The sequence below is a fragment of the Chroicocephalus ridibundus genome, chromosome 8 (genome assembly GCF_963924245.1).
Source record: "Chroicocephalus ridibundus chromosome 8, bChrRid1.1, whole genome shotgun sequence".
NCBI classification, from domain to species: Eukaryota; Metazoa; Chordata; class Aves; order Charadriiformes; family Laridae; genus Chroicocephalus; species Chroicocephalus ridibundus.
The window spans coordinates 31,142,189-31,166,713 of record NC_086291.1 but is presented as its reverse complement, the minus strand read 5'-3'; the positions used below and the strand labels follow the sequence as shown (position 1 = coordinate 31,166,713).

The window sequence follows — 24,525 nt, the reverse complement described above, 5'->3', positions numbered from 1 at the left end:
GTTGCATGAGAAATATGCTCGTGGTCATTTTCTCAGCAGAAGCGCCTCGGTCACTCGTGGTGGTTATGGACTCCTTTGCCTGCCAGGTTGTGCTAAAGCGTGCAAATTGGGGACAATTAAAGCACAGCAGCACGCAACAGCCTGTGTATTGCTAGGAGCGTGGATGTTCATTGTGTCTTTTCTTGAAAACCTCTTGTGTGTATCACTTAGTGTGCGCTAGAACATAGTCTAGTGCATCTTGAATGTCTTGTGTTTTGGTATGTTTTCCAAGCTGTGTCAGTACTGCTTGCTTTTAAACAGTCCCTCAGTGACACCGGGGGACTGCTGTTATTTGCCAGCCCGAAATACCTCCGGGCAGAAATGGTGTTCTGGTCTCTGGCACTGCAGCTAAAATAGTTTAGAAATGGACTGGGGAGAGCATGCAGATGTGGCTAAGGGTAACAAACATCTGCCCCAAACTCTTCAGGGCAGTATGGTCTATCTTGTGAGGGGGCAGTCACATCCCTCTTGCCACTGTCCAGCCTGCTGTAGGTGACCCTGCTCTGGCAGGGGGTTGGACTAGATGATCTCTGAAGGTCCCTTCCACCACCTACAATTCTGTGATTCTGTGACTGAGGACAGTGGTCGTGATGTGGGAGCAATTGGGTAGTTTTTCATCACTGTGAGCATAATATAATCCCATTCTTGTCTATGAAACCCATTTACCTTAATTCTGCGTTGCAGTGTCACCAGTTCTGATGTTTTACCTCGATCTGAAAAATGTATGTTGCACTTCAGAGTCATTAAATTAACGTTCTCCTCGAATTGTTACCGTATAGAGATCAATGAACTCTGAAGCAAAGCAGCCTAGTCCTTCAGTATCTTCTGTCTCTTCTTATACTGCTTTATAAGTGGAATTAATCTTGCTGGTTTTGTGATTAGCAGAGATGAAAAGCTGTAGTCAGAACTCAGGTCGTTGGTACAACACTGGCAGTGCTGGAGCAATCATTGAAACCGTAATGAGTAAAGATGACACCTTTAAATGCCAGTAGATCAATTTACTGCATGTGACAGCAAATAGCTAATGCAGCTGTCTGCCAGATGGACATGCAGAGAAATTCATAGAACTTGGGCGTGAATACCTAATAATTTTGTTTCGGAATTTTATGAAAAATATTTATACCTGCTGATCATTAACACATTTTAAAGCGAATTTCTTTGGCTTAAGGAACTAAGTTCCTTGGTAGCAAGTAAATAAGAGCAAACAAATAGTCAGTCTGACTTTGCGTGCATTATGTGCGGTCAATTCCATGCCCAGAAAAAGTTCAGGTGAGCTTTAGCTCTCCAAGCAGCAGGCATTGGGTGGGATGGAATAGGATGGTATGGGCGTAGCATTGATCTGCTTCCTGGACTATTCATGGATCGGGGAAGGAAGCCAATGTGCAGTATGTGTATTGCTTCCTTCGGTCAGATGGGACTCCATAATTTCTTATTGGGGCATTCAGGGGTAAATGATCAAGTTGTAAGATAAGTTGATTGTGGACCCTAAATCTCGTGGCAGTTTCCGTTTAAAACATCTGTCCCAGATGGCTGTTACAGATGGATGACACAACAGGTTTATTCTCTATGAGTAATAGCCCATGGTTTGAATTGATGCAAAGCACTAAAGAGCTGCTGTTCTTTTCCAAACAAGTACATTCAAATTGGGAGCATTAGAAACTGATGGGCTTTGAATTTTCAAAAAATGTTGAACGTGCATTTACTAGTTACTTTGCATGAAAGTTGAGTCTTCAGTTTGCGTCATGTGCATGCACATGTGGGCTTGTGCATTTCTTGCATAAAGTCATCCTGATCTGCTGAAGTATTTTATACGCATAGGCATATTAAACGGTAAGATCAACCAGTATATTCAGTGCACAAACACCTTGTGAGAGTTTTTGGTCCACTTCCATCCCAGTGACAGCACCACCTCCTGAAATGTATGTGAAGGCAGAGCAGCAAAAGTGAAGTCTGTTATCTAATATAAGTTATTCAGCAGGTTACTGAATAATTGCTTTGGTACTGCATTATCTCCAGAAATGCATCCTAAATTGCTGACTATCTTGGATGAAAATGGAATAACTATGGCAGGATAATTCCAGCTGCTGAGTACCAGGCTATATTTGATGTCCTTGTGCTGGTTGTTTGGGACTTCATGGAGTGTTCCTGGTGGTGACAGATGCTGCAGGCAGGGGCTTAATGAAAATAAACAGTTAAAACCCTGCTGTTAAGCTTGACGCTGTGTCACATTACTGATTTGACACAGACCTGTGCTAGTATGTAGCATTTCTGTAATCAACCCTGTTATGGTCTTGTGTGGCAGGGGCGAAGGATATGTAGCCTTATTTGAATTTCAAAGAGCCTGCTAGGGGACCATCTGATATTTTATGATGTCCTTCCATCTGTTGTACAAGAAACAGTTGAACTAATACATTTCTCAGAGTGTAGGTACCAATGGAAAATAAAATCCCATTCGTACTATAGTCCGTGATGCTGCTGTGTGGAAAGATGAATTCAGGAAGCAAGAGCTTGTAGTGCGTGCAAATTGCACAAAAAAAAGATTTGTTCTTTTTCTGAAAAAAATGACCTTGAGCTTGAAGGACAAGCTGCCTTTATTGGTATAAATTGTTGTAGATTCATTTTCATCTGACATCCTCTGATCCTCATCATCCTCTGATGCTCTGGCAACCAATTCTGTTTGATCTGGTCCTCAGCTTTTTTATGTTCATTGCTTCATTCCCTTGGTAAAAGCCATAGTTCTGTCATTTCTACCATGGAACAGGATCAGTATTTCATGTTATAACTACTGTTCTAATTAAGGACAGCTTTACCTATTTGTCATCGTGTTTCAGTTTCTTGAAAGAAAAAATACTTGAAAATTCTCAAGTGGACCCTGCATAAAAAATACCGCATAAAGTTCAAGAGTAACTGCTCTTGTAAGTATTTGTGAAAATGTGGGGGTTTTGTTTTGGTTTTTTTTTTCCTGTGCGTGTTCTGTCTGAAATCTCTCCTTGGTCAGTCTTGACTCCACAGAAATCTTCATGAAGTTTCATTTTACTAGGTGTTTTGCCAGGCTCTGTGTGAGCTCTTCATAGAAAGATTGGAGCCCAAACTGATTTTCAGGGTGGGGAGAGATTGTGTTGCTAAGAATGAGATTGGAAAGGTGGAGAACGGCCTTTTCCAAAGGCATACAAAGGTCTGTGAGACAGTTCTTGGAGAGCAGTAGGGTAGAAGAGCCAGCCCAGCCCCAAAGGATCTAGACACAATGAGATTTGAGACTTACTCTATGCACTGCCACAATAAACTTAGTTTGAAACAGTAGTGACTCCTGAACCATTTACTAAATCTGCTTACAAGGCTTCAAATGACCAGAATCTTTGGATTCTGGCATTGTTGCACTTTCGGAACAACAAGTAAGCTGGTAGATTCTGTAGCAAGAACAATTTGGGTGTTTTTTTTTTTCCTTTTACAGAACTTTTTAAAGGTACAGGTTTTTCTAACCCAATGCATCAAAATTTTTACCTGTTTTTAAGCAAGTTTGTTTTTCATTAATGATTGCTGCTGGGCGCCTCTTAAATAAGTTCTTTAATGATGAAATGAGAAGAAGTTGTAGAACTTCTGACCTTTAATAAATTTCAGGATTCACCAATGAACTGTATGTTAGACCCATGGACACACATGTTTTGAAAAGGTCAATTATGACAAGTTTTTTCAAATTTGCATAATTACGCTCGCCACAGCGCTTTGAATAAAAATAGCAAATGCTATGCCCTTTTAAAGTATTCAGGTTTTCCTGTCTTCCTGTCTTTAACTTGCTTTTACTAAACCATTCTAACAGTATTCATTGAAGAACACGGGGAACATGGACTGACTGTGTTAGGAGCTGCAGGCTGGGAGCAGGAGCAGGGCTCTGGACAGGCAGAGGTAAGGGGTAGGATGGACAGTGAAGAGCCTCTTGGCTTTGGCTCACGTTCAGTGAAGTCAGGAGCTGAAAGCGACCCCTGGACAAGGGGCTCGCGTGAGGGCAGCAGGGAGGCAAGGTGGCTCTGATGATGTGAAAGAATTCAGATTATCTGGGGGAAAAGAGACTGAGCGAGGCACTGAAGAGAGGCTGCAGCAGGAGGGGGTGAATATAGACAGAAAGGTCAAGACTAGAGAGGAGAGTTAGTCTGACCCAAAGGTCTGATCCTGCAGATAAGCGATGGGTATCTCTGCTGCTGTAGGAGGAATCTTCAAAAGTATCATTTTAAAAAAACACAGAAATTAATAGTCTAAATTGGAGTAAGGTGATGCAGTGTAATATTAGTAGTATTACTTTATGTTTATTAGGATATTTTATCCTAGAACTATTGTATCACTCAGAGTGCCGAGTGCCGTGTTTCTGAGTCAGAGCTGTGGTGGAGAAAGTGGTTGATGAAGGTGAAGAAGTAGCATCAAGAATGGGAGACCTGTCAGAAGAGGAAGGAAACCTTAATAGCCCAGGCAGTGGAGCTTAGTTCTGGAGAGCTGCAATACTACTCTGCCTTTGAGTTTTCAAGTTCCCCGTGGCAAGGTACTTAAACTAGACTTTCCATGGTGAGCTGCTCGTGGGGTGTTTCCCATTTTTTGTGCATCTAATTTGATGCTCAGGGATCTGATTTGTGGGGCCACGAAGATGCTCTGAGGGCTGGAGCCCCTCTGCTGTGAGGACAAGCTGAGAGAGTTGGGGGTGTTCAGCCTGGAGAAGAGAGGGCTCCGGGGAAACATTATGGCAGCCTTCCAGTACCTAATGGGGGCCTATAGGAGAGATGGGGAGGGACTCTTTATCAGGGAATGGAGCAATAGGACAAGGGGTAACGGTTTCAAACTGAAAGAGGGGAGATTTAGATTGGATATTAGGAAGAAATTCTTTCCTGTGAGGGTGGTGAGGCACTGGAAGAGGTTGCCCAGAGAAGCTGTGGCTGCCCCATCCCTGGAGGTGTTCAAGGCCAGGCTGGATGGGGCTTTGAGCAGCCTGGTCTGGTGGGAGGTGTCCCTGCCCAGGGCAGGGGGGTTGGAACTGGGTGATCTTCAAGGTCCCTTCTAACCCCAAACCATTCTATGATTTTATATGATTCTATGAAATGTCGAGTGTTCCAAGCTGCTACTGAACTTGGTGTGACCTCTGCTTGGAGCCCCTCAAGAGTTTCATCAGCGCAGGCAGCATCATCTAGTAATGTCAGATTTAACCCCAGGTGGTGTAGTAGGTCCTTGCAGCACGTGGCTCTGCTGAATCATTGGGCTGGATCCTGGAGTCAGTATGGTGGTGTGTGTTGATGCAACCTGGGCCAGCTGCCTGGTTTCTTCCACTAGAGCTGAGCAGCCGAGGCAGCATGCTGTGGCTACGTTGGCTCAGGAACTAACTCAATGAAAACTACCCAAAGCATCTCTGCAAGTTGTTGAGTCGCGTTGGGTAGATGTATCGGTGAAGTGCTGTACACTAATTTTTAAATTCTCTGGAAATCCGGTCTCAGAAGTCTCAGTTAAGGCATCCAAAAGAAATGGAAGCATTTAACTTTCATCTCTCTGCTTTCATTTCCCAATTGTAAAGCAACAATAATACTATCATCTCATCTCACATGGGTCATTAGGAAAGATAACTTGTTTATGCGGAAGATAAAAATTCTGTCTTCAGAATGGGATTTGAATGATGTATAGCAAATAAGTCCATGGCTTCCCTCTGAAGAATAGTCAGAATAATATGCAATTTAGAAGGAAAAGGAATAGCTTGTGGATTGAGCAGCAGCCATTCTGTGCCTTTGGTGAGGCAAATTATGAAGGAAAATATTTTGGTCATATAATTCTAGACCTTATACACATGGGATGGTGAAATTCGTGTTGTTTAGGCAACTTGAATTTGTCACTTTTTAACTTTGAATGCTTCAAGTTTCCAAACCTTAGCAGTTATCGTACTGGATTGTGCATTAAAAGTGTAAAACATACTTACTGCCATGTGCTCTGGACAACGCTGCCAGGCAGAGCCAATGCTTTTTTTTTTCCCCCCTGTTAAATTACTTAATGTTCTATGTTGTTCCAGCCACAGTTACTTTAGACATTTTACATGCACGGTAGTCAGACTGGTGAGAACTAACACGGGAGCTGACATACTAACACTGCAGAGCAGATCTGGTAACGTATTGAATTATATATGGGGCTCCAGCACCTAAGTGCAGCAGGCCTGGAGGCTCACACGAGAAAGCTTGAGGGAGCTGAGTGATCCAGAGTACTTGGTTTTTTGATGGTGGTTGTTCAAAGAAGAAAGAATGGAGGCTCCACAGATGCATTTAATATGAAGGTCACCTGCAGGCTCAAACGAAATATAGCCTCTGTGCTGGTGTATGATGAGCAGGATGAGAAGCGCGGCAGGGACACTTGCCTCGTCTGAGCTGGCTTTCTGACCCTCTCCGAGAGTCCTGCCCTGTCCTACACTACTCATTTCCCTTTGGTGTCCTGATATTGATATGTAAGCTGAACAACGGTGCGAAAACTGGCTTTAAATGCCCATGGGTTATGTTGTTTGAAAGACTTTTTTTTTTTTTAATTTTTTTTTTTCCTTTCTAGATGCCTAGTTTAGTCTTTTGGTGGTCACGTCAGGAGCAGAGTGCCTGCTGTGGTGCTGTGCACAGTGGAATCTGCTACACTGCGATGGGTAGAGGCTCAGAGTCTGCGGGGAGGATGAGCTGTACGGGGAAACCCACATTTTCCTTGTGCGTCAGGATGTTCAGTACAGTATATTAAAGCGTTTTGGTCCTCCTAGCGGGACTGCCTAGATCACCTTGAAAATCCAAAATACTTACTACTGCTGTTTTTTCCAGGAGAAGGCTCTGTTGGTTTGAAGCTTGGTACATTGAAGGTTATTGAAATTGGAAAAAGCTGTTGTATTTGGTTTCTTCTAGCTATGTACATGGGAACCCCTCACAATTACTGGAGCAGCAGTGGATACTGTCTTACAAATGGGGTGATTTGGTTGTTGTTATGTATTTCCTGTCGAGTAGGAGAGTGGCTACTGAGAAAACAATTTAAAAATGAAATAAAAAAACCTCTCAGTGATTCAGATATCATTTTTGCTTTTCACATTTCATCACAAGGAAAGAATAAGCACGAAGAAAGCAAAGAAACTGTCAGTGACAGCGTGTGCTGCCCACCCTGTGCTGCGTGTCAGGAACAAAGAATTTTATTCCTGCCTTTTTTTAACGATTCCCTCTACAGAAGGAGGAGGTAGGCTGCCATGTCATTTTTCCTTCTGAAACACTGTAGGCAATTGGGTTTTCAGTTCGTTTGCTGACATTCATCACATAAAACGTGGTTTGCTACAGTAGTTACTGAAACCTGTTGGAAAGAGTGGATCAGCTACTCATTTGCAAAAATGAGGCAGAGCAGATGCCTGAACCCTTGTCATCCGTGTAAAATCAGGAAGAATTACAGAGGTCAAATGGCTTCAAAGCTGCTTTTAGACAGTGTCTACTTGTAGCTGAGTTCCTGATCCTTCTTAGGGAAGTGAAAGGCTCTGTCCATCTGTGCACTGTAGAAGCAAGAGCAAGCAAATTGTGCAAGATAACGTATATTGGTGCTTCTAAGGCAGATTGAAGTCAATTTTAGAAGGGAAGACTTTGAAAAAAAATTAAATGACTTGCCTTTGGATGCTTTGTGTGGTCTCCTGTTGGGGCAGACAGCGGACCAGTTGTCTTGGGTGAGGAATTCCTCTCCTAACTTCTCTGTTCGTCCTCATTTTACCCCCCTCCAGATGCAGTGGGGCTCGGCTTCCAGATCCTGTTTGGAAAATGGACGAGGACTATCCAGAGCTAAGAAGCAGCTGGAAGTCGGGGTGGAAGTTTGGGGTTGATGACAGGAGAAGGGATGAATGGGTACCCGTGGGAGAGTTAATTTAGGGAGGTTGGAGAGGCTAGAAACGTATAGAGTGACTCTTCCTCATGCTGTAGAAAGAAAGAAGCCTCTGCAGGAGCTAAACTGCTTTAAATCTCAAAGAATGAATATGATCAAAACAGTCTCCTCTGTTTCTCCTTCCCTGCAACTGTCTGTGGCGTCAGATGGTTTTCTGCTCATCTGATGCCTGCTGTTACTGTCTGGTTCAGTTCCGCCTGCTCCAGGACAAGCACTTTCCACCTCCGCAGTCCCCTCAGATCCTGCCAGTGGTTCCCTTTCAAAGCAGTCTTGGAGCATCCCATCCCAGAAGGAGGCAAAGACATGTAATTAAAGAGCTTTCAGAAAGGTGGATAGGGACAGAGAATGTGCTTGTGTTTATGTATCATTAGTGGAAAGTCCTTATATCCTTATAGCTAAGTTAGTTAAGGGAAGTCTGGGTAAGGGAGTGATAATGTGATTGGAAAATTATTTGGGCCACTGAACTCAAAATGGTGTCTGGTTGTTAGTGGCGTCCCTCTGGGATCAGCTTTTGGGCCAGTACTGCGTAACATCTTATTCGTGGCATGAATGATGGGATGGAGCACACCACCAGCAAGTGTGCGGACAATGCCAAATTGGGAATAGTAGGGAATAATAATACACTGGAGGGCAGTGCTGCCGTTCAGGGGGACCGAGATGGGCCGGAGAAATGAGCTGAGAGGAGCCTTAGGAAGCTCAGTAAAAGCTAGTGCAAAGGCCTGAATAACCCCTTGCATGGTACAGACTGGGAGCTGACTGCTTAATAAGCAGCTTTCCAAAAAAAAAACAACTAACCCCTGGGGGTCTAAGTGGATAAAAAGTTGCCTAGGAGCCAGTAGTGTGCCCAGGCAGCGAAGGCTGACTCCATCCCGGGCTGTTTTAGCAGGAATGCAGCCGGCAGGGCCAAGGAAGGGATCTTCTCCCTCTGCCCGGTGCTTGCGAGACTGAGTGCAAGGTGTCCAGTTTGGGCTCCCCAGCACAATGGCAGTAGCAAACAGGAGCAAGTCCAGTAAGGAGGTGGCCAGGGCTGGAGCCACGGACCAGGATCTTCTCAAAGGTGCGCTGGGACAGGAGAAGGGGTAACAGACACCAGTTGGAATGTGAGCAATCCTGTCCAGATATAAGGGGAAAAAATGGCCATGAGGATGGTCAAACTCTGGAACCAGATCCTGGAGAAAGGGTGATGTCTGTTGTTGATGCTGGAGAGAGCCCTGAGCACCTTGCTTTCAGCAGGAGATTGGATTATGGACCTCCAGAGGTCCCTTCCCACCTACGTGGTTCTGCTCCACAGCTGACAACATTGACGTGAGACTAGCTTCTTCAGCTGACAAGCACTGACTTGTCACCCAGCCGTGAATCATTTAGTTGTTGAACTCTGTACCCGATTTCACCTTCCCAGTGCCCCTTCTTGGGAAGGATGCTTTATTTCTTGATTACTGCAGACAGTTTTAGTGCTAAAATATTTCTTCAGATATTTTTCAAGCAAGGTGGCCTCTGGCTGCAATTAGTGTCCCATTGGAAGAACTGGCAGCATTATATGGCAACACTAAAGCAAATCATTCTACCTCATGGCATTATTACCTTGATCTGAAAATTTCCCCAGGCTGCAATTTGTCACTAATATTGCCTTCAGCTAAACTTATCCATACAAAAAAAAAAAGGAGTTAATAGAGCTGCAGTTCTGGAGTTGCCATCACCACTTTTTTGGGATGAGTTATTACTTAGTACATTTTATTGACCAAGCATGTAGAGTTCTTGGTCCTTGAAAAATGATGCAGTGGTTTATCACGGGCTCCATAAATTGTTGGACTGTGTAGCAGCAATATCTTAGTCTCCTACGCCATAAGAAAGGAAGGTATCTCTGAACCACAGTAGATACATACTGCACTGAAGCAGGAACTGCGCTGTGTGGCTTGACTGCTATGAACACTTGGTTGTGATTGCCAGTGACAGAAAAGCTGATAGGATGATACTGAGTTTCACTGCTGCTTTTGTGCTTTTGCTTGTTTTATGCCGTACTTAACATAATTTGAATGCTGTGACAGTGACAATGACAGTGACATACTATAATGTAATTCCACCTGAGACAATGCAGCTGGAATTAATAAGTTGGAGAGACAAGGCTGAGGTGTTTGTCATCTGTTGGCATTGGATAATTTTTTTTGGTGGAAGTGCTAAATGTCCCCGGGGTGGGAGCAAACTGCCCCAGCTCAGGTGATGCTTTGGGCCAGCACAGGGAGCCCTGTGGTCCCATACAGTGCTACGGAAAAGGTTGTACCAGCATCACGTCTGTAAGCTGAACGATGAAATTCCCATTTATCAGCTGGGGCAGTTGAGGCTGGTGTGGGAGGTGTGTCTTGTCTCCAAAATACCCTGGTCATGCTGCCTCTTAACCTTCCTTGGTAGGAGGCTTCAGAGTGAGAGTCGCTTACTTGCTGCCCTTCTTTGGTGATGGAATCTGAAAGGGTCTCATTGGTCCAGCCTGATGGATCTTAACTGGGGTATTGGGCCCTGAAGGAACAAATTAAATCTCAGGAAAGAAACGTTAAGGTGAGGAGCTTTAAAACTCATATCTCGTCTCTTGAATTGTGCCGTGAAGCTCACAGTAGCCACTAGAGAGGGCAGAGCATCTTTGTTGTTGTTTTCATCCAAAGGAGAAATCAGTTATCAGCTTCTAACAGAAAAGGGACTTCAGGCTTGTCACTCTTGTGCCAAAATACAGCTAGTGATGAAGGCTGATCCTGAAGTGCCCCGGAGCTGTGATGATCTTGTGATCCTTCGCTGGGACCTCCATTGTCCTGCATCCACCGATGCATCAAAAAGACCCATCCGGAAAGCCAAGCACAACAGGACCACTGCGTTCTCTAGCCTCATGCTAGTTAAAGAAGCAAATGCCAGTTAAATTCATATATTGCAATGGTTTTGGTCACAACTAAACTGTTGGTGGAAAGCTGAACTGAACTGAAATCTGTTGTTTAGAGGTGAGAACGCAGCTCAGATTGGGAGGAGACTGGTAGAGGGTTTTTTTATAGCCTTGCAAAATTAAACTTCGTGTGCAATTGGCCCATAATGTTAACTCAGCTCTACTGGCAGGTATTCTTGGTTTTCTTAAGTAGCCGAGAAAATAGAGTTATAAAATAAGCTGTTACTCATGCTTTGCAAGTGGTTTTGGATTTGTGGTTCTTTTTAAGTGTGTTTGTCGCTTAATTTAAAGGACTGTGTTAAGAGACTAGCAAGAGAAGTGAATTGACATCAGGGAGACTGTAGCAGACTTTAAATTAGTAGTTTCTCTAGTCAATAGTGCATAATTTAAAATGTATGAAAATATCTGCATGCGTGATAGGCTATGATGGCTTGTCAAAGAAGAGCTAGGCTGGGAGAAACCGTATTCATCTCAAGTTGGCAAGCGTAGACTAATCCGCATATCGACGTTCTTAAACTAACATGAACATCTGTGATACATCTGTGTGCTGTTGGGTCTCCGATGGTGAAAGCCCCTCTTCTTTATGTTTCTTCTTCTGTCTTTCGGTGAGAGGTACATTTTATTTAACATTAGTATTTATTAGTGCTTAGAGGTTGGGTTTCGCCGTACAGAGAGACCTGGACAGGCTAGAGAGTTGGGCAAAGAGGAACCTTATGAAATTCAATAAGGGCAAGTGTAGGGTGCTGCACCTGGGGAGGAATAACCCCGTGCACCAGTACAGGTTGGGGGCTGACCTGCTGGAGAGCAGCTCAGCTGAAAGACTTGGGAGTCCTGGTGGACAACAGGATGACCATGAGCCAGCAATGTGCCCTCGTGGCCAAGAAGGCCAGGGGCATCCTGGGCTGCATCAAGAAGAGTGTGGCCAGCAGGTCGAGGGAGGTCATCCTCCCCCTCTACTCTGCCCTGGTGAGGCCACATTTGGAGTACTGTGTCCAGTTCTGGGCTCCCCGGTTCAAGAAGGACAGGGAACTGCTGGAGACGGGACAGCAAAGTGCTACCAAGATGATGAGGGGACTGGAACACCTCTCTTCTGAAGAAAGGCTGAGGGATTTGGGTCTTTTCAGTCTGGAGAAAAGACGACTGAGGGGGGATCTTATCAATGCTTATCAATACGTAAAGGGTGGGTGTCAGGGGGATGGGGCCAGGCTCTTCTCAGTGGTGCCCAGCGACAGGACAAGGGGTAACGGGCACAAACTTGACCATAGGAAGTTCCATCTCAACGTGAGGAGGAACGTCGTTCCTGTGAGGGTGGCAGAGCCCTGGCACAGGCTGCCCAGAGAGGTGGTGGAGTCTCCGTCTCTGGAGACGTTCCAAACCCGCCTGGACGCATTCCTGTGCCACCTGCTCTGGGTGACCCTGCTCTGGCAGGGGCTTGGACGAGATGATCTCCAGAGGTCCCTTCCAACCCCGGCCAGTCTGTGATTCTGTTGCTGTGGATGCTGTAGAAGCCAGTCCTAGTCATGATGTACACCTCTTGGTGCCCTGGGAGCGCAGGTGAAGCCAGGTAGCTCCATCCTGGATGAGCTGTCCCTTGAAGCAGAGCTGGGGAAGCCCTGGATGTCAGTCCTAGGTTAAGGACCACCTGGTCCTCACAGGTCAGTAGGGAAAGAAGATGATAGGGAGCTGGCAGGCACCCATGAGAAGGTCTGTGCGAGGAAGGCACCTCCCTTGTGCCTTCGAGCCCCGGTTCTCGCCGGGAGCAGACAGGGAGGGAAGAGGAGGCGTGGGGACCTTACATGGCCTTTGGGACTGGCAGCCCGTGGTCTGCTCAGTTGAGAACAGATGAACCTATACGGAAAAGAGTTTAAGAGATCACTTGTGCTACATAGTCCTTTATTTTGAAGAGAAAGTACTGAAGCTCAAGGGAAGGAAAAAAGGCAGCCTCTTGGCTTAGTAGGCGTTTGCATTACAGGATGATTTTTATTTATTTTTTTTTAAAAAGAAGCATTTCTTTAGCTTTGGATAAGGATAGTGTTTTTGTCTATTCACTGCCAATGCAGGATAAGGATGTCAAGGAAGGATACAGTAGGTGGATATAATAAGCTGGTGGCAAGGATGGATGGGATAATAAAGGGGGGAGGGTAAAACCTGAAGGGTTTGTTCCCTGCTGAAGTCAGTAGTCACAACACACCCAGAGGAAAGGAAATGCTCCTCCTGTGACTGGCACTTGTTCATGGTGTGGAAACATACAGAAACCAGGATATTGGTACTGTTCAGAAGCGTGGCATCAATTCTCAATTCCGATGAGTTTAAAAAGCAAAGTAGAAATTGCTTGTTTCTGTTGATTTCTATGTGTGGTTTTTTGTCCTGGTAAAAATACAGTAAAATAGGAAAGTATATGGGGGGGGGAGGGGCGGGATGAAAAAACTTGAGTGTGGATAATGCTTTGTTCTGTGTACAGAAACAGTATGAATAAAAGCAGATGCATAATGATCTTTTTCGACATCAGCTACGCGGGGGTTCTAGTTGGCAGTACAAAATATGAACAGCTGTCAGGCAGTACCGTGATACAATTTGGTGCTTTCCTTTGAAATCCTCTGGCTGAGATTTCTCTAAAGTAAATTGTGATTTTTTTGGTACCTACTGGATGCGCTTTGACTGAGGACTAAGCGTACTGCCCAAAAATTTGGCTCTTCAGGTATGCCAAGTTAGGCACCCAAATTTAGTGGTACCTTTGTGGAAGAAAATATGTACCTTTTCCATTCTCATACATCTTGACCTTGGCTGTTAAAGTATAAAACTCACCCTTCAGTCTTCTTTTTCCTGATCTTTTTTCCTGTTTTAATATGTGTTATTTCCACCGGGGGGGGGGGGGGGGAAGAAGTGGTCTATTCACTGACCTGTTCCTCTGCGAATGAATGTCACTGTTAGTACATCTCTGTTCATTGCCTATCAATGGGAAAGCTGCAGTACGATTCTTATGTGCCAAATGCCTCACTTTGTTTGCTTTGAATTCCATTTTCTTTCAGTGTCATTTTAAACAGCTGTTTTCCAAATCCCTCCATAAATAGCAATTACATTTTATAAGGATGATCTTTGTCACTTAAGTTTTTAACTAGTGGTTTGATTCCCTGCTCTCCGCAATGTAAACCTGAGATAGCTGAACTGAAGTTTGAGCTGTGGTGGTACAAAACTGGTGTTGGTGAGTGGAAAAGTCACGTATTTTATTATAGGTGTTGGAGGTTTTGTGCACATCTAGAATTACACTTCTCCACCCAAAGCTGCTGTGTTTTGTATTGTATGTATTTTACCTTCTGCAAAAGATCCAAGTCCTGTTTTCCCTTACAGTCCGCACCACAAAAAAATACCGTTACAATTCCAAAAGAGATGACGCTTAGCAGACACAGAAATACCTGCTTCTGGAGCCACAGAGGGCCTTTCCCCGTCCCTGCTAGCGTTTTGGTCAAGGTCCCTGTGGCGTCCACGGCTGGTAGTGGGAGAAGTTCTCAACCACTTCTGTCATCCAGGAGCCTTTCTGATCCACCTGCCTTGTGATGGTTGGGCTGCAGCGTTTCTCCTGCTCTATCACAACCCTCAGTGATATTTCCCAGGCAGAGGAATGACTTGAGCAGATCTTTATTTGCCTGGTGGCTAGAGGCTGCTTATTGGTCTGTTGGTTTTCGCTCTTCGGCTGCTTGTACATCGCACTACTCCAGCGTGACTTTCTAGTTTTCAGGCCTATTTATTTTTGCTTCAGCCTTCAAGGGATATTTGGGAATGTCTTAAACCAGCTTTGCTTCTGAAGGAATCACAATGTGGAACTGAATCTTGGAGCGCTGAGCGCATCCACCTACAGTGGTGTTTTTTGTCCCAGCCTCGGATGTTTATGATAGCAACATTTTCTCTGGTTTTTTTTTTTTTTGAGGGGGGGGTTGGTGTCTCAAAACTTAGCCCTGCTAATGTGCAATTTGGGCAGTATGTGCCATTTAAAACCAAATGTCATCCACCTAACAGCCTGCCTGCCGAGAGGCTCTCATTTGTCAAGGTTTGCTTATTTTTTTTTGGTAAGGGAGTTTTGACTTGATAGCAGAGATGCTGTGCTGTAAATTGTTTATTTCACCTGGTGCTTGGTTAGTCTCTGAAGCCTTAATCCCAGTTATGGTTTACTACTGGTAATGTAAATTGTGTAAGCTTTTCATGTGTATTCACCCCTTTCTTTGCATTTTTTGAAAAGAACTTCTCTGCTTTGCTTCTCTCCTGCGCTTCTTAGATATTAAGCAGTAGTATCCAGATTACCAAAATTGAAGTTGAATAAAGCCTTTTTTATTAAATGAATCAAAGTATGAAATAGTCTCTTGATACTTTCCCCATATAAGCTTTCATATGAAGCCAACCCTGTCTCAAACCTTGAGTCGCACCTGAGATATTGGCATTTGGAGTGAGGTTGGCAGTGATCTGGAGTCCAAGGCAAGTTTTCTATCTACAGTCACACATGAATACGTGATGAATCAGCAGTATTTTGCCTCTGAGCCAAGAAACATAATTTATTGCTGAAAGGCCTTTTTTTGTGTGTCTAACAATAGGATAATTTTCTGAATATTTAGGCAGAGTAATTTTTGATTAAAAATACTTTTGCACTGATATGGTAGTTGAATTATGATCTGTGGGCATCAGAGATTAAATACTTGTTGCGGGGAGCTCTCTGGAACTCAGCCTGTGAAAAGGATGCATTATGCTGCAAATTATTAAATATTGATTTTTGTAAGAGTCTGCAAGCATCAATGAATTTAGCAATATGCTAGTAAATAATATGAAAAAGATTAATATCTCAACAGAAAAAGTAATTACAAATATGTTTAAATAATGATTTTGGTGTGAGTGAGATTTGTGGATACCAAAGAGGACTCAACTTTAGCCTCTTGTTGAGTATCCAAAGCCACCTGGAAGATGTTGTCACCTAGGACTTATGCAGTTTCCCCAATTTTCCTGAGTTCCATGACCCGCATTGGATGCAGGGTGTTTGGCTTTGGAGGTCACAGCCGCCTGTCAGGGTTGTTCAGCCTGGAGAAGAGAAGGCTCTGCGGAGACCTTAGAGCCCCTTCCAGTCCCTAAAGGGGGCCTGCAGGAAAGATGGGGAGGGACTCTGGATCAGGGAATGGAGCAATAGGACGAGGCGTAACGGTTTCAAACTGAAAGAGGGGAGATTTAGATTAGATATTAGGAAGAAGTTCTCTCCTGTGAGGGTGGTGAGGCGGTGGAACAGGTTGCCCAGAGAAGCTGTGGCTGCCCCATCCCTGGAGGTGTTCAAGGCCAGGCTGGATGGGGCTTGGAGCAGCCTGGTCTGGTGGGAGGTGTCCCTGCCCAGGGCAGGGCATTGGAGCTAGATAATCCTTAAAGTCCCTTCTAACCCAAACCATTCTATGATTTTATATGATTCTATGATTCTTTATAGAGTTCGTGTTCTTCTGCACCACTCTGAGGTTTCCTGGCAGCCTGCTCTGAGACAGCTCAGTTAAACACAGTTTAGCCTGTATAGCAAAGCTGTTGCTTGCAAGGCGTTTGCACCAGTGAAGGTTTCTTTACAATGGTTTAGAGAAGTTGTTACTGCAAAGTGTTTGCTCTCAGCATTCATTATGGAATTACTTCTCCACAGAGATGAGCAATTTGAATTTGTCATTACTTTTTTCTCTCAGTGTAAGTATTTTAGAACAATAACTTCCTCCAGAAGAATGAAGGAAATGGATTTCATTGTCTTAATTTTATGTGGAGAGGAAGACAATTTTCATATGTTATCCCTAAGCATCACTTTGATATCCATATGAGGCTCATTTTTGACTTGCCACTTCACGTTGTTCATAAGACAAAATTAGTGCTTTTCTGCGGATGTTAGTCTTTAAATTTCATTAGGAGGCATGTCAGCATCTGGGTCCTTAGGTCAAGGACAGCTTTAGTTGTAGCTTGTTTGTCTTACATCTTGAGAGATTTGTGTAGCAGCAGAAGTGGAACTGCTTCTCACATATAAAGGCATCTGTGTGAACTGTTGTTGGTACTAAATAAGAAAAGGTACTGTGTTTGGGGGAAATGCAGAGGCACAATTTGGGCTTTGGTTTCCACAATTGCAAATAGAGCTGAAATACCAGCTGTGGCATGACTGTGATGAGTGACCCAAGAAAACGCATGCCCTTGATCTCTTCATGACGAAATGCAAAGTTTAGTTAAAGAACAATAAATGCTCGTGAGAACCTTGAGTAGAGGATGCGGTTGAGGGAAAGAAGCTGGCTGATATAGACAACTGTTCATTTGCTAAGTGCAGGTATGTCTGGATGAAAAGCTGTTGCCTCTGGGTCATGTGGAGACTCTCCTTGTGACCAAATTCATGGCGTGCAGACATACAGTCTGTTGTCCTGTCCCTGCCTTGAACATTTATTTGTTTTTATGGTTTTTGCTAAGGTATCCTGGGCTTCATCAAAAGAAGCATGGCCAGCAGGTTGAGGGAGGTGATTCTCCCCCTCTACTCCGCTCTGGTGAGATCCCACCTGCAGTACTGCGTCCAGCTCTGGAGTCCTCAGCACAAGAAGGACATGGACCTGTTGGAATGGGTCCAGAGGAGGCCACGAAGTGATCAGAGGGCTGGAGCCCCTCTGCTGTGAGGACAGGCTGAGAGAGTTGGGGGTGTTCAGCCTGGAGAAGAGAAGGCTCCGGGGAGACCTTAGAGGCCCTTCCAGTCCCTAAAGGGGGCTACAGGAAGGATGGGGAGGGACTCTTTGTCAGGGAGTAGAGTGCTAAGACAAGGGGCAACAGTTTCAAACTGAAGGAGGGGAGATTTAGATTGGATATCAGGAAGAAATTCTTTCCTGTGAGGGTGGTGAGGCGGTGGAACAGGTTGCCCAGAGAAGCTGTGGCTGCCCCATCCCTGGAGGTGTTCAAGGCCAGGCTGGATGGGGCTTTGAGCAGCCTGGTCTGGTGGGAGGTGTCCCTGCGCAGGGCAGGGGGTTGGAACTAGATGGTCTTTAAGGTTCTTTCTAACTTGAACCATTCTATGATATTTGTAGTACATTAGTTTTTATTGCGTTTTGCTTTATTCTCCCTGCTGCGATAACACCAGAGTCTTTCAAGACCCATGTAAGGGATGGCAGAGGATATTGGCATCCAGGACCAGTGCCTTCAGTCCCTCGGGGCAGAAACGCAAATGTTGGCTCTTCTAGCCAGCCTAACGCTGTCACGGCAGCTAGGTTGAAAACTGTCCTCCTAGGATGAGCGGCGTAGTCATCCCATTACTCATTTACGGCTGAAACGGTCTAGCACGCAGTTGCTGGCCTGATATTTCTGAGGGTGGTAATACCTTAGTGAATGGTGAGGATGCGATAAGTAGGTGAATCAGACGAATGTTTTCAAATGAGCTGTTCAAGTTTTACATGACTAATGGAGCAGTTTTAAAAAAAATAAAAAAGGCAACAAAAAAAACCCAAATGCAAAAGATCCTGAAAGGCTCGAGCTTAGGAGGCAGCTCAGGAAGCTTTGATTGTTGTTCAGGTCAGTTAACTCCGAACCTGTAAATGATCTGTTGGTGAAGTTTCATGACTATATCCTTGCACTTGTGAAAGCAAGTGGCATATGACTTTTTTTAACATTCAGGATCTAGTGAGACTAAAACTAAAGATGACGACTGTTTTTACTAAGATTTTTTTTTTGGAACGCTTCAGCTGAAAAGCTCCCCATTCCAACCTTCAGCCCTCTTTAACTGTCACAAGACATGTTCTCTACTGCAATCACTCACAGCTCATGACTGTATTACAAAGCTAGTTTAAAATCAAGTAACTTAGCTGTTGCCTGAATATTTAATCAACTTTTTGGCTGGGTTTTATTGCCAGCATCAGATCACATAATGTAAGCTGTTTGTGCCATAGATATACCTATGAAAAAAAAAGGAGAAAAGAAAAAAGGAGACAGAAACTCATTCTTCCACCTTTCATATACCAGCTGAGCTTGAAACTAGCAAAGTCATTAAGCATAATGCCAAGTGTCAGTTGTGCGAACAAATGTGTGATAATTGTATTTTGGATCCAGCAGTGTTTTAGAGCAAACTGCTCATAATTTCCAGCAGTTACTCTCGCAAAGTGCGTTCCTTTCTTTGAGTTCTTGATCTTAAAGTTCTATCTGCGGAATAAAATTGCAAAGTCAACTCATGCTTTGCAGTTACTTAAATTATATGTTATGTAGTAAGTAACTAAAGCCAACAAAGACAGCAGAAGATAGTTGTCGTGTATCAGGTAGGTTTAGCTGGTACTGATCTGGTCCTTATCATTGTCTTTGAGGCTGTATACTGTTTGTGTGTCATCTTAAAAAGTTGCCTTTGGCATCAGACTGTTGATAAAATAATTCATTTCAAATATATGGCCAGTACTGACATTTTTAAAGATGGTAAGCTCTGATTTATACCTAATTTGTTCATCTGTCATTCTTTCTAAGAACTTTTGTTGTACTGATATATAAATACTTAGTCTTGGAATGTCTCTTTCTCCATATATGTGTGTGTATACATGCGTGTTATATATTTATGAAAAATGTATAATTTGTACAGCTAAAACATAATATCTCTCCTTCAGGTGCTCTCAGGTAAAGGGAGGGATTCCTCGTGCAGCAGATCAGACAATTTATAAAATGCATAACGTTTTTAGAGGGAGTTCTTCCATGCTATTTCAGAACATCAGAGATCATCTCAGTTTGAGTGATGCAAATAAGGGATGAAAGGTTTTTGGGGAGGAGGCAGAGAGAACTGGAGATACTGGAGTTCTTGAGTTTTGCACAGGTGTGGGAGCAGCATGGGAAGGAGATATGTTGGACTAATCAAAGTACCTGCATATCGCAGTTGGAGTCATTACTGTTGAATTGAGGAGACCCAGTCCAAGACCAATGGTGTAAGTTTTAGCTGACAGAAGGCTATACATGGCCTGGAAGAGAAGAAGGTGTTTAGATCTTACAGCCTTGATAAATGTGAGTGAATGGGTAGATGAAAAAAATACTCTTGGAGAAACATAGCTTATTTTGGTAGTCAAGAAGCATAGAAGATTTGAAGATGGTCACGTATCTAGGCCTTAATATATCAGAATTACGGCTCTTTGATCCCTCAAAACAATATGGAAACTCACATTTCAAAAGCTGATGGTGTTTGTATATTTGGGGTGAGGAATAAATTGTTGATGCTGGGAAAGGTGTTTCACATCACATTTCTGCAGCTGGTTGTACAATGTTCTTGTAAAGTAACCCAGTGTTGTCCCCTGTACTACTGACACTTCAGACCAAACACACATTTCATTTAGTCCACAAGTGACCAATGTTACCTGATTTTCTTTCCTTTGTCTCCTTTCCTGTAGCTATTACGGCTTCTGGACTCTGAAACCATGCAACTCGAAGCCTATCTGGAGTGGAAGCAACTGGAACCAGTTTATTGGCAGTGGATGGTAATGAATCAAACTGATCTTGAAGGGTGCAGCTTTCTTGACTCTAACAAATAGCTGGCCACTTCCAAAGGCCCCTTGCCACAAAAATAAATGCTGCAAACCAACTGTTCAACAGCACTTGAGAAAAAGGAAAAAACCTTTGGTAAAGTAAGGCATGTTTTCTTAGTTCTCCTTCGTCCCTCTATTTTCTTCTGTAAGACTTGCCCAGCTGAGCTGAGGAATTGCAGGGCAGAGTGGCAGAATTTCAGATAGTTAACACAAATGAAAACGTCTGATCTTCATCTCTTTAATGTTTTTTAAACATAGCAGTTGTACAATTGCTTAAAATTAAATGGCTTTTCAGAAGAGGGGCCTCTAAGCTTTATTGCAGACTTGAGAACAACTAAATTTGCAAGCAGCTGATATTGAAAACAACTTCATTTTTCCCAGACAAATAGTGTGTTGCAATTGCCGATTTCCCCTTGAACTGTGTTGAATGATCATAAGAAAATCAATAAGCCTTTCTCTGTGCATCTTACAATTTCTCAAGTGAGTGTAAACGGTACCATCCATCTCAATTCTCTCTACAACTTTTGCCCTTTCACAGTTGCTGAAAATAATTCTTTAGAGCACCACATTAGCTGTATGACTTCACAAAATTTTGAGAATCAGTGAGCTGACTGTTAATTGCCTATATGCTGCCTTCTATATTAAAAGCAAGGCAAAGGAGTGTAAAATTACCTCACCTGTCTTGAAGAGTACTTCCATTGCAGAGCCATTAAAATTGCTATTCCTTCTGTAATGGTTTTTGCTTTACGTGTCTACTATCTTACGGTTGTTTGGAAAGCATCAACACTATCAGAAGCCTGGCTCCAAATACGCAAAATGTAACTGCAAGTGTTACGGCATTTCAGTGTATCCACCAAAACCTTTGCCTGTGACATGATGACCAGTGTGGGGAGTATTGTGAGTGTTAATGTGCTTCCTGGAGTTAAACCCTAAAGAAATACTTGCAAAAAACCTGACCAGCACATCTTTTTACATTGTTCAACAGGCTGGATGGTGGATTTGCCTTTTTCTTTTGTTTTGCTGAAGATGGTGGTTGTTCCCGGGTGCTGTGGGATGTATGGGATTCAGATGTACTCTGAGGATACAGTAGTTTTCTCTTTCCACTTAGCATGTGTTTTGCATTGCTGATCTGATGGATGGGATGATTCTTGCAAAGCTACTGCCAGGTCTTCCTGAGGGCTGTGGGCAGGAGCATTTGGGGTTGTTCAGCCTGGAGAAGAGAAGGCTCCGGGGAGACCTTAGAGCCCCTTCCAGTACCTAAACGGGGGCTACAGGAAAGATGGGGAGGGACTCTACTGGGGAGTGGAGCGATAGGACGAGGGGGAACTGTTTTAAACTGAAAGAGGGGAGATTTAGATGAGACGTTAGGAAGAAGTTCTTTATACTGAGGGTGGTGAGGCACTGGCCCAGGTTGCCCAGAGAAGCTGTGGCTGCCCCATCCCTGAAGGTGTTCAAGGCCAGGCTGGACGGGACTTTGAGCAGCCTGGTCTGGTGGGAGGTGTCCCTGCCCATGGCATGGAGGTGGAACTAAGTGATCTTCAAGGTCCCTTCCAACCCGAACCATTCTATGCTTCTATAACTACAGCAACTGGAGTGACTGCAGTAATGTCACTTTAAAGTTCTGTCATGTAATAAATTTCAAATTAAAAACCAAACAAACCAATCAAAACCAACAAACCCCAAAAAGCTTTGGTTTATTTCCATGCAGTTTCTTAGCCTGTCGGTGCCCAGAACATCCTGCATTGTCATGAGATGGACCTTTGGGCAATATGAGCTGCTGGCCTCAGTGCTGCTTGTGCCAGTTTGCAATGCTGATGCTCGCTGAGAAAGGAGGTTTTGTAGGGTGTCTTTTGCCATTCTGAGCTATCTTACAAAGTTTTTCCTTGTATGAGCCTAAGAATCCCTTGCTGTGAGTTAAGCCAAGTTTTTTAACCTACCTGCAGAGAAGAAAAAGTGGGGGAAAAAAAAAATTCCCATCCTCTTTATAGCAATCTTTTATGTAAGTCAACGCCGTTAGCATGTCCCTGCCTTCCCAGCCCCGTTTCTAGGTTAAACAAAATTGGTTCTCTCAATGTCTCCTTGTAGACCATTCATTCAAACTTCTGATGGTTGCTGCTGCTCCCATATGGGACTTTCCCTCCCATTTGTCTGTGTTTAACTTCAGGTACCTCACCTGTATGTCAGTGTTAGTCAGTGCTCATCTATCATGGAGACTTGTGTTTGTGCTTTCTAAAATGGTACTTGACTTTGACAGTATGACATTGGTGACCTCTGGGTTTCTGAGTTCCCTTCCAGCAGTGTTGCTGCTGAGCCAGTAATTATACATTCGGTTTTTCCTTGCCCACGTGTAGACCTCAGCTGAACTCAGTTCAGCTCAACTGCTGAATTTCCTCTTGCTGTTTTCAAATTACTTCTCCAATTTCTAAAGATAATTTTGAATGCGAATTATGTCTTTAAAAGAGATTGACCTCTCCTATTTCTTCTTGATAACAATATGGAAATAAATATTTAATACGCTTTGAGTGAGGAGGGCTGGGCCTTTTAGTTGTGCTCTGCTACCCTGGCTTGAAAACCTTTTCTACAGGATCTGTGCACTATGGTATATAGGTACATGCATTTCAAGAACTCTGAAATTATTTGGTAATTTTTTGAGTATTTCAAATAACAGTTGCTGCTCCAAAGCAGTTGCAGAAGTAATTATGGAACCAGCTAGGTGCCCATGGTCAAGCAGAGCTGACAGAGCTCCTGAACAGCCTGGAGCAGGGATCTCTTGGGGTTCCTCAACTTGTAGAGTTTTACATGGGCACAAGCGGTCCTGTGGGTGTAACAACTTACTGTGCCATATAGCAGATGGGGCTGTCCTGAACAGTGTAAGCATGTGTCTCCTCCTTAGTCATCACTTTGTTACAATAAGCCAAAGTGCATCCAACCTCGGAGTTTGAGGGGAAGGGGCATATCTAGAGCTTCTGCAGTACAGGTGATCTCTGTCCCGTGAATGTTACTTTATGCTTTAGTGCAGCTCACAGTATGCAGCGCTTTCTAACATAAGCTAGTTTAGTAGCATAAGTTTTCTGTTAACGTAGAAATATGTTATAGTGAACTGAGGAGGTTATCTCTTAAAATAGCTCTGAAATTGTGGAGCAACTGTATACTGAGATGGCAGCAGTGAATTCCTAGTGATGAATTACCAGGAAGATGGGGAGGGGGAAACCATTTTAGCTCCTGCTGAAAAGTAACTCTTATTGTTTCTCCTTTAGGAAACTGTGCTAGATAATATGGCTGAAGAGGGAAATATGTGCAAGTCCCAGGACGCTCACGTAGAGAAAAGCGGGCTGTCAAAGGCGACCTCATGCTGCCCCTGGGCTGACGGTCTGACTGGGCAAATCGACAGGTTATCCAGAGATCTAATGACTCTCCACGACCAACTGCATAAGCTTGTAACCCACCGAAAGGCTGCGTGGTGTGAGAAGGTAAGCCTTTGGGTGGCGTTCTTGATCATTAGTGGCTTTTAAGATCCTATATTTTTCAGCTACGGCTCATCCTAGCGCAGCCTCCCTGTTGCTGCTCTGTGTCAGCCTTGCTGCGATCTTGATTTCAGATCTACAGTTACTTGTCTGTTTATGCCCACAGCATGCCAGGTGATCCTTCAAACACAAAGTAGGCATCTGTGTCACGGAGAGGCAGCATGCTGAAACAAAATAAGTGTTCTTTTGGAAGGGAAGGCATCAAAGGATAGGGGTTGCAGAGGAGAGAAGAGAAGAGGAGGCAATCATGGCAGCCCCTGGAGGGGACAGAGGCAGCAGGTTGAACACATCAGTAGTGGTTATAATGAGAAAAATAAAGATAGGTATTTGCAAGGAAAGGAGGGTAGGAGAGGCCAGAGCTTGTCATCTTTCACTGAGTTAGTAGTCTTTGAAATGTCTGATGGGGGAAGGAAAAAGAAGGATTCGAAACCTGTGAAGTGAGAGAAGGGACTGAGCACAAGATTTGGTGGAAGAACAGACTGGCTGTGGGAGGCTGGCTGCGGAGGAGAGCAGGTGATATGAAGGAAGTGTACATGGTATTCGCTGACATAGGGATGGGGAGACACTGGGAAGCACCCGGAGGGGGTGGTGGGGCATAAGGTAAAGGAGCTGTTAATGTAGATGTAGAAGG

At 44.0% G+C, this 24,525-nt stretch overlaps 1 protein-coding gene across 1 annotated transcript in view; it reads left to right on the top strand.

The window, feature by feature from the left end:
- TEDC1 (tubulin epsilon and delta complex 1) overlaps nucleotides 1-24,525 on the top strand; it is an 82,903-nt gene that overhangs the window by 34,211 nt on the left and 24,167 nt on the right. Inside the window, exons 6-7 of the mRNA XM_063345054.1 lie at nucleotides 20,236-20,322; nucleotides 23,628-23,840. Of these exons, the coding sequence (XP_063201124.1) occupies nucleotides 20,236-20,322; nucleotides 23,628-23,840 (300 nt within the window). The remainder of the gene's footprint in view (nucleotides 1-20,235; nucleotides 20,323-23,627; nucleotides 23,841-24,525) is intronic.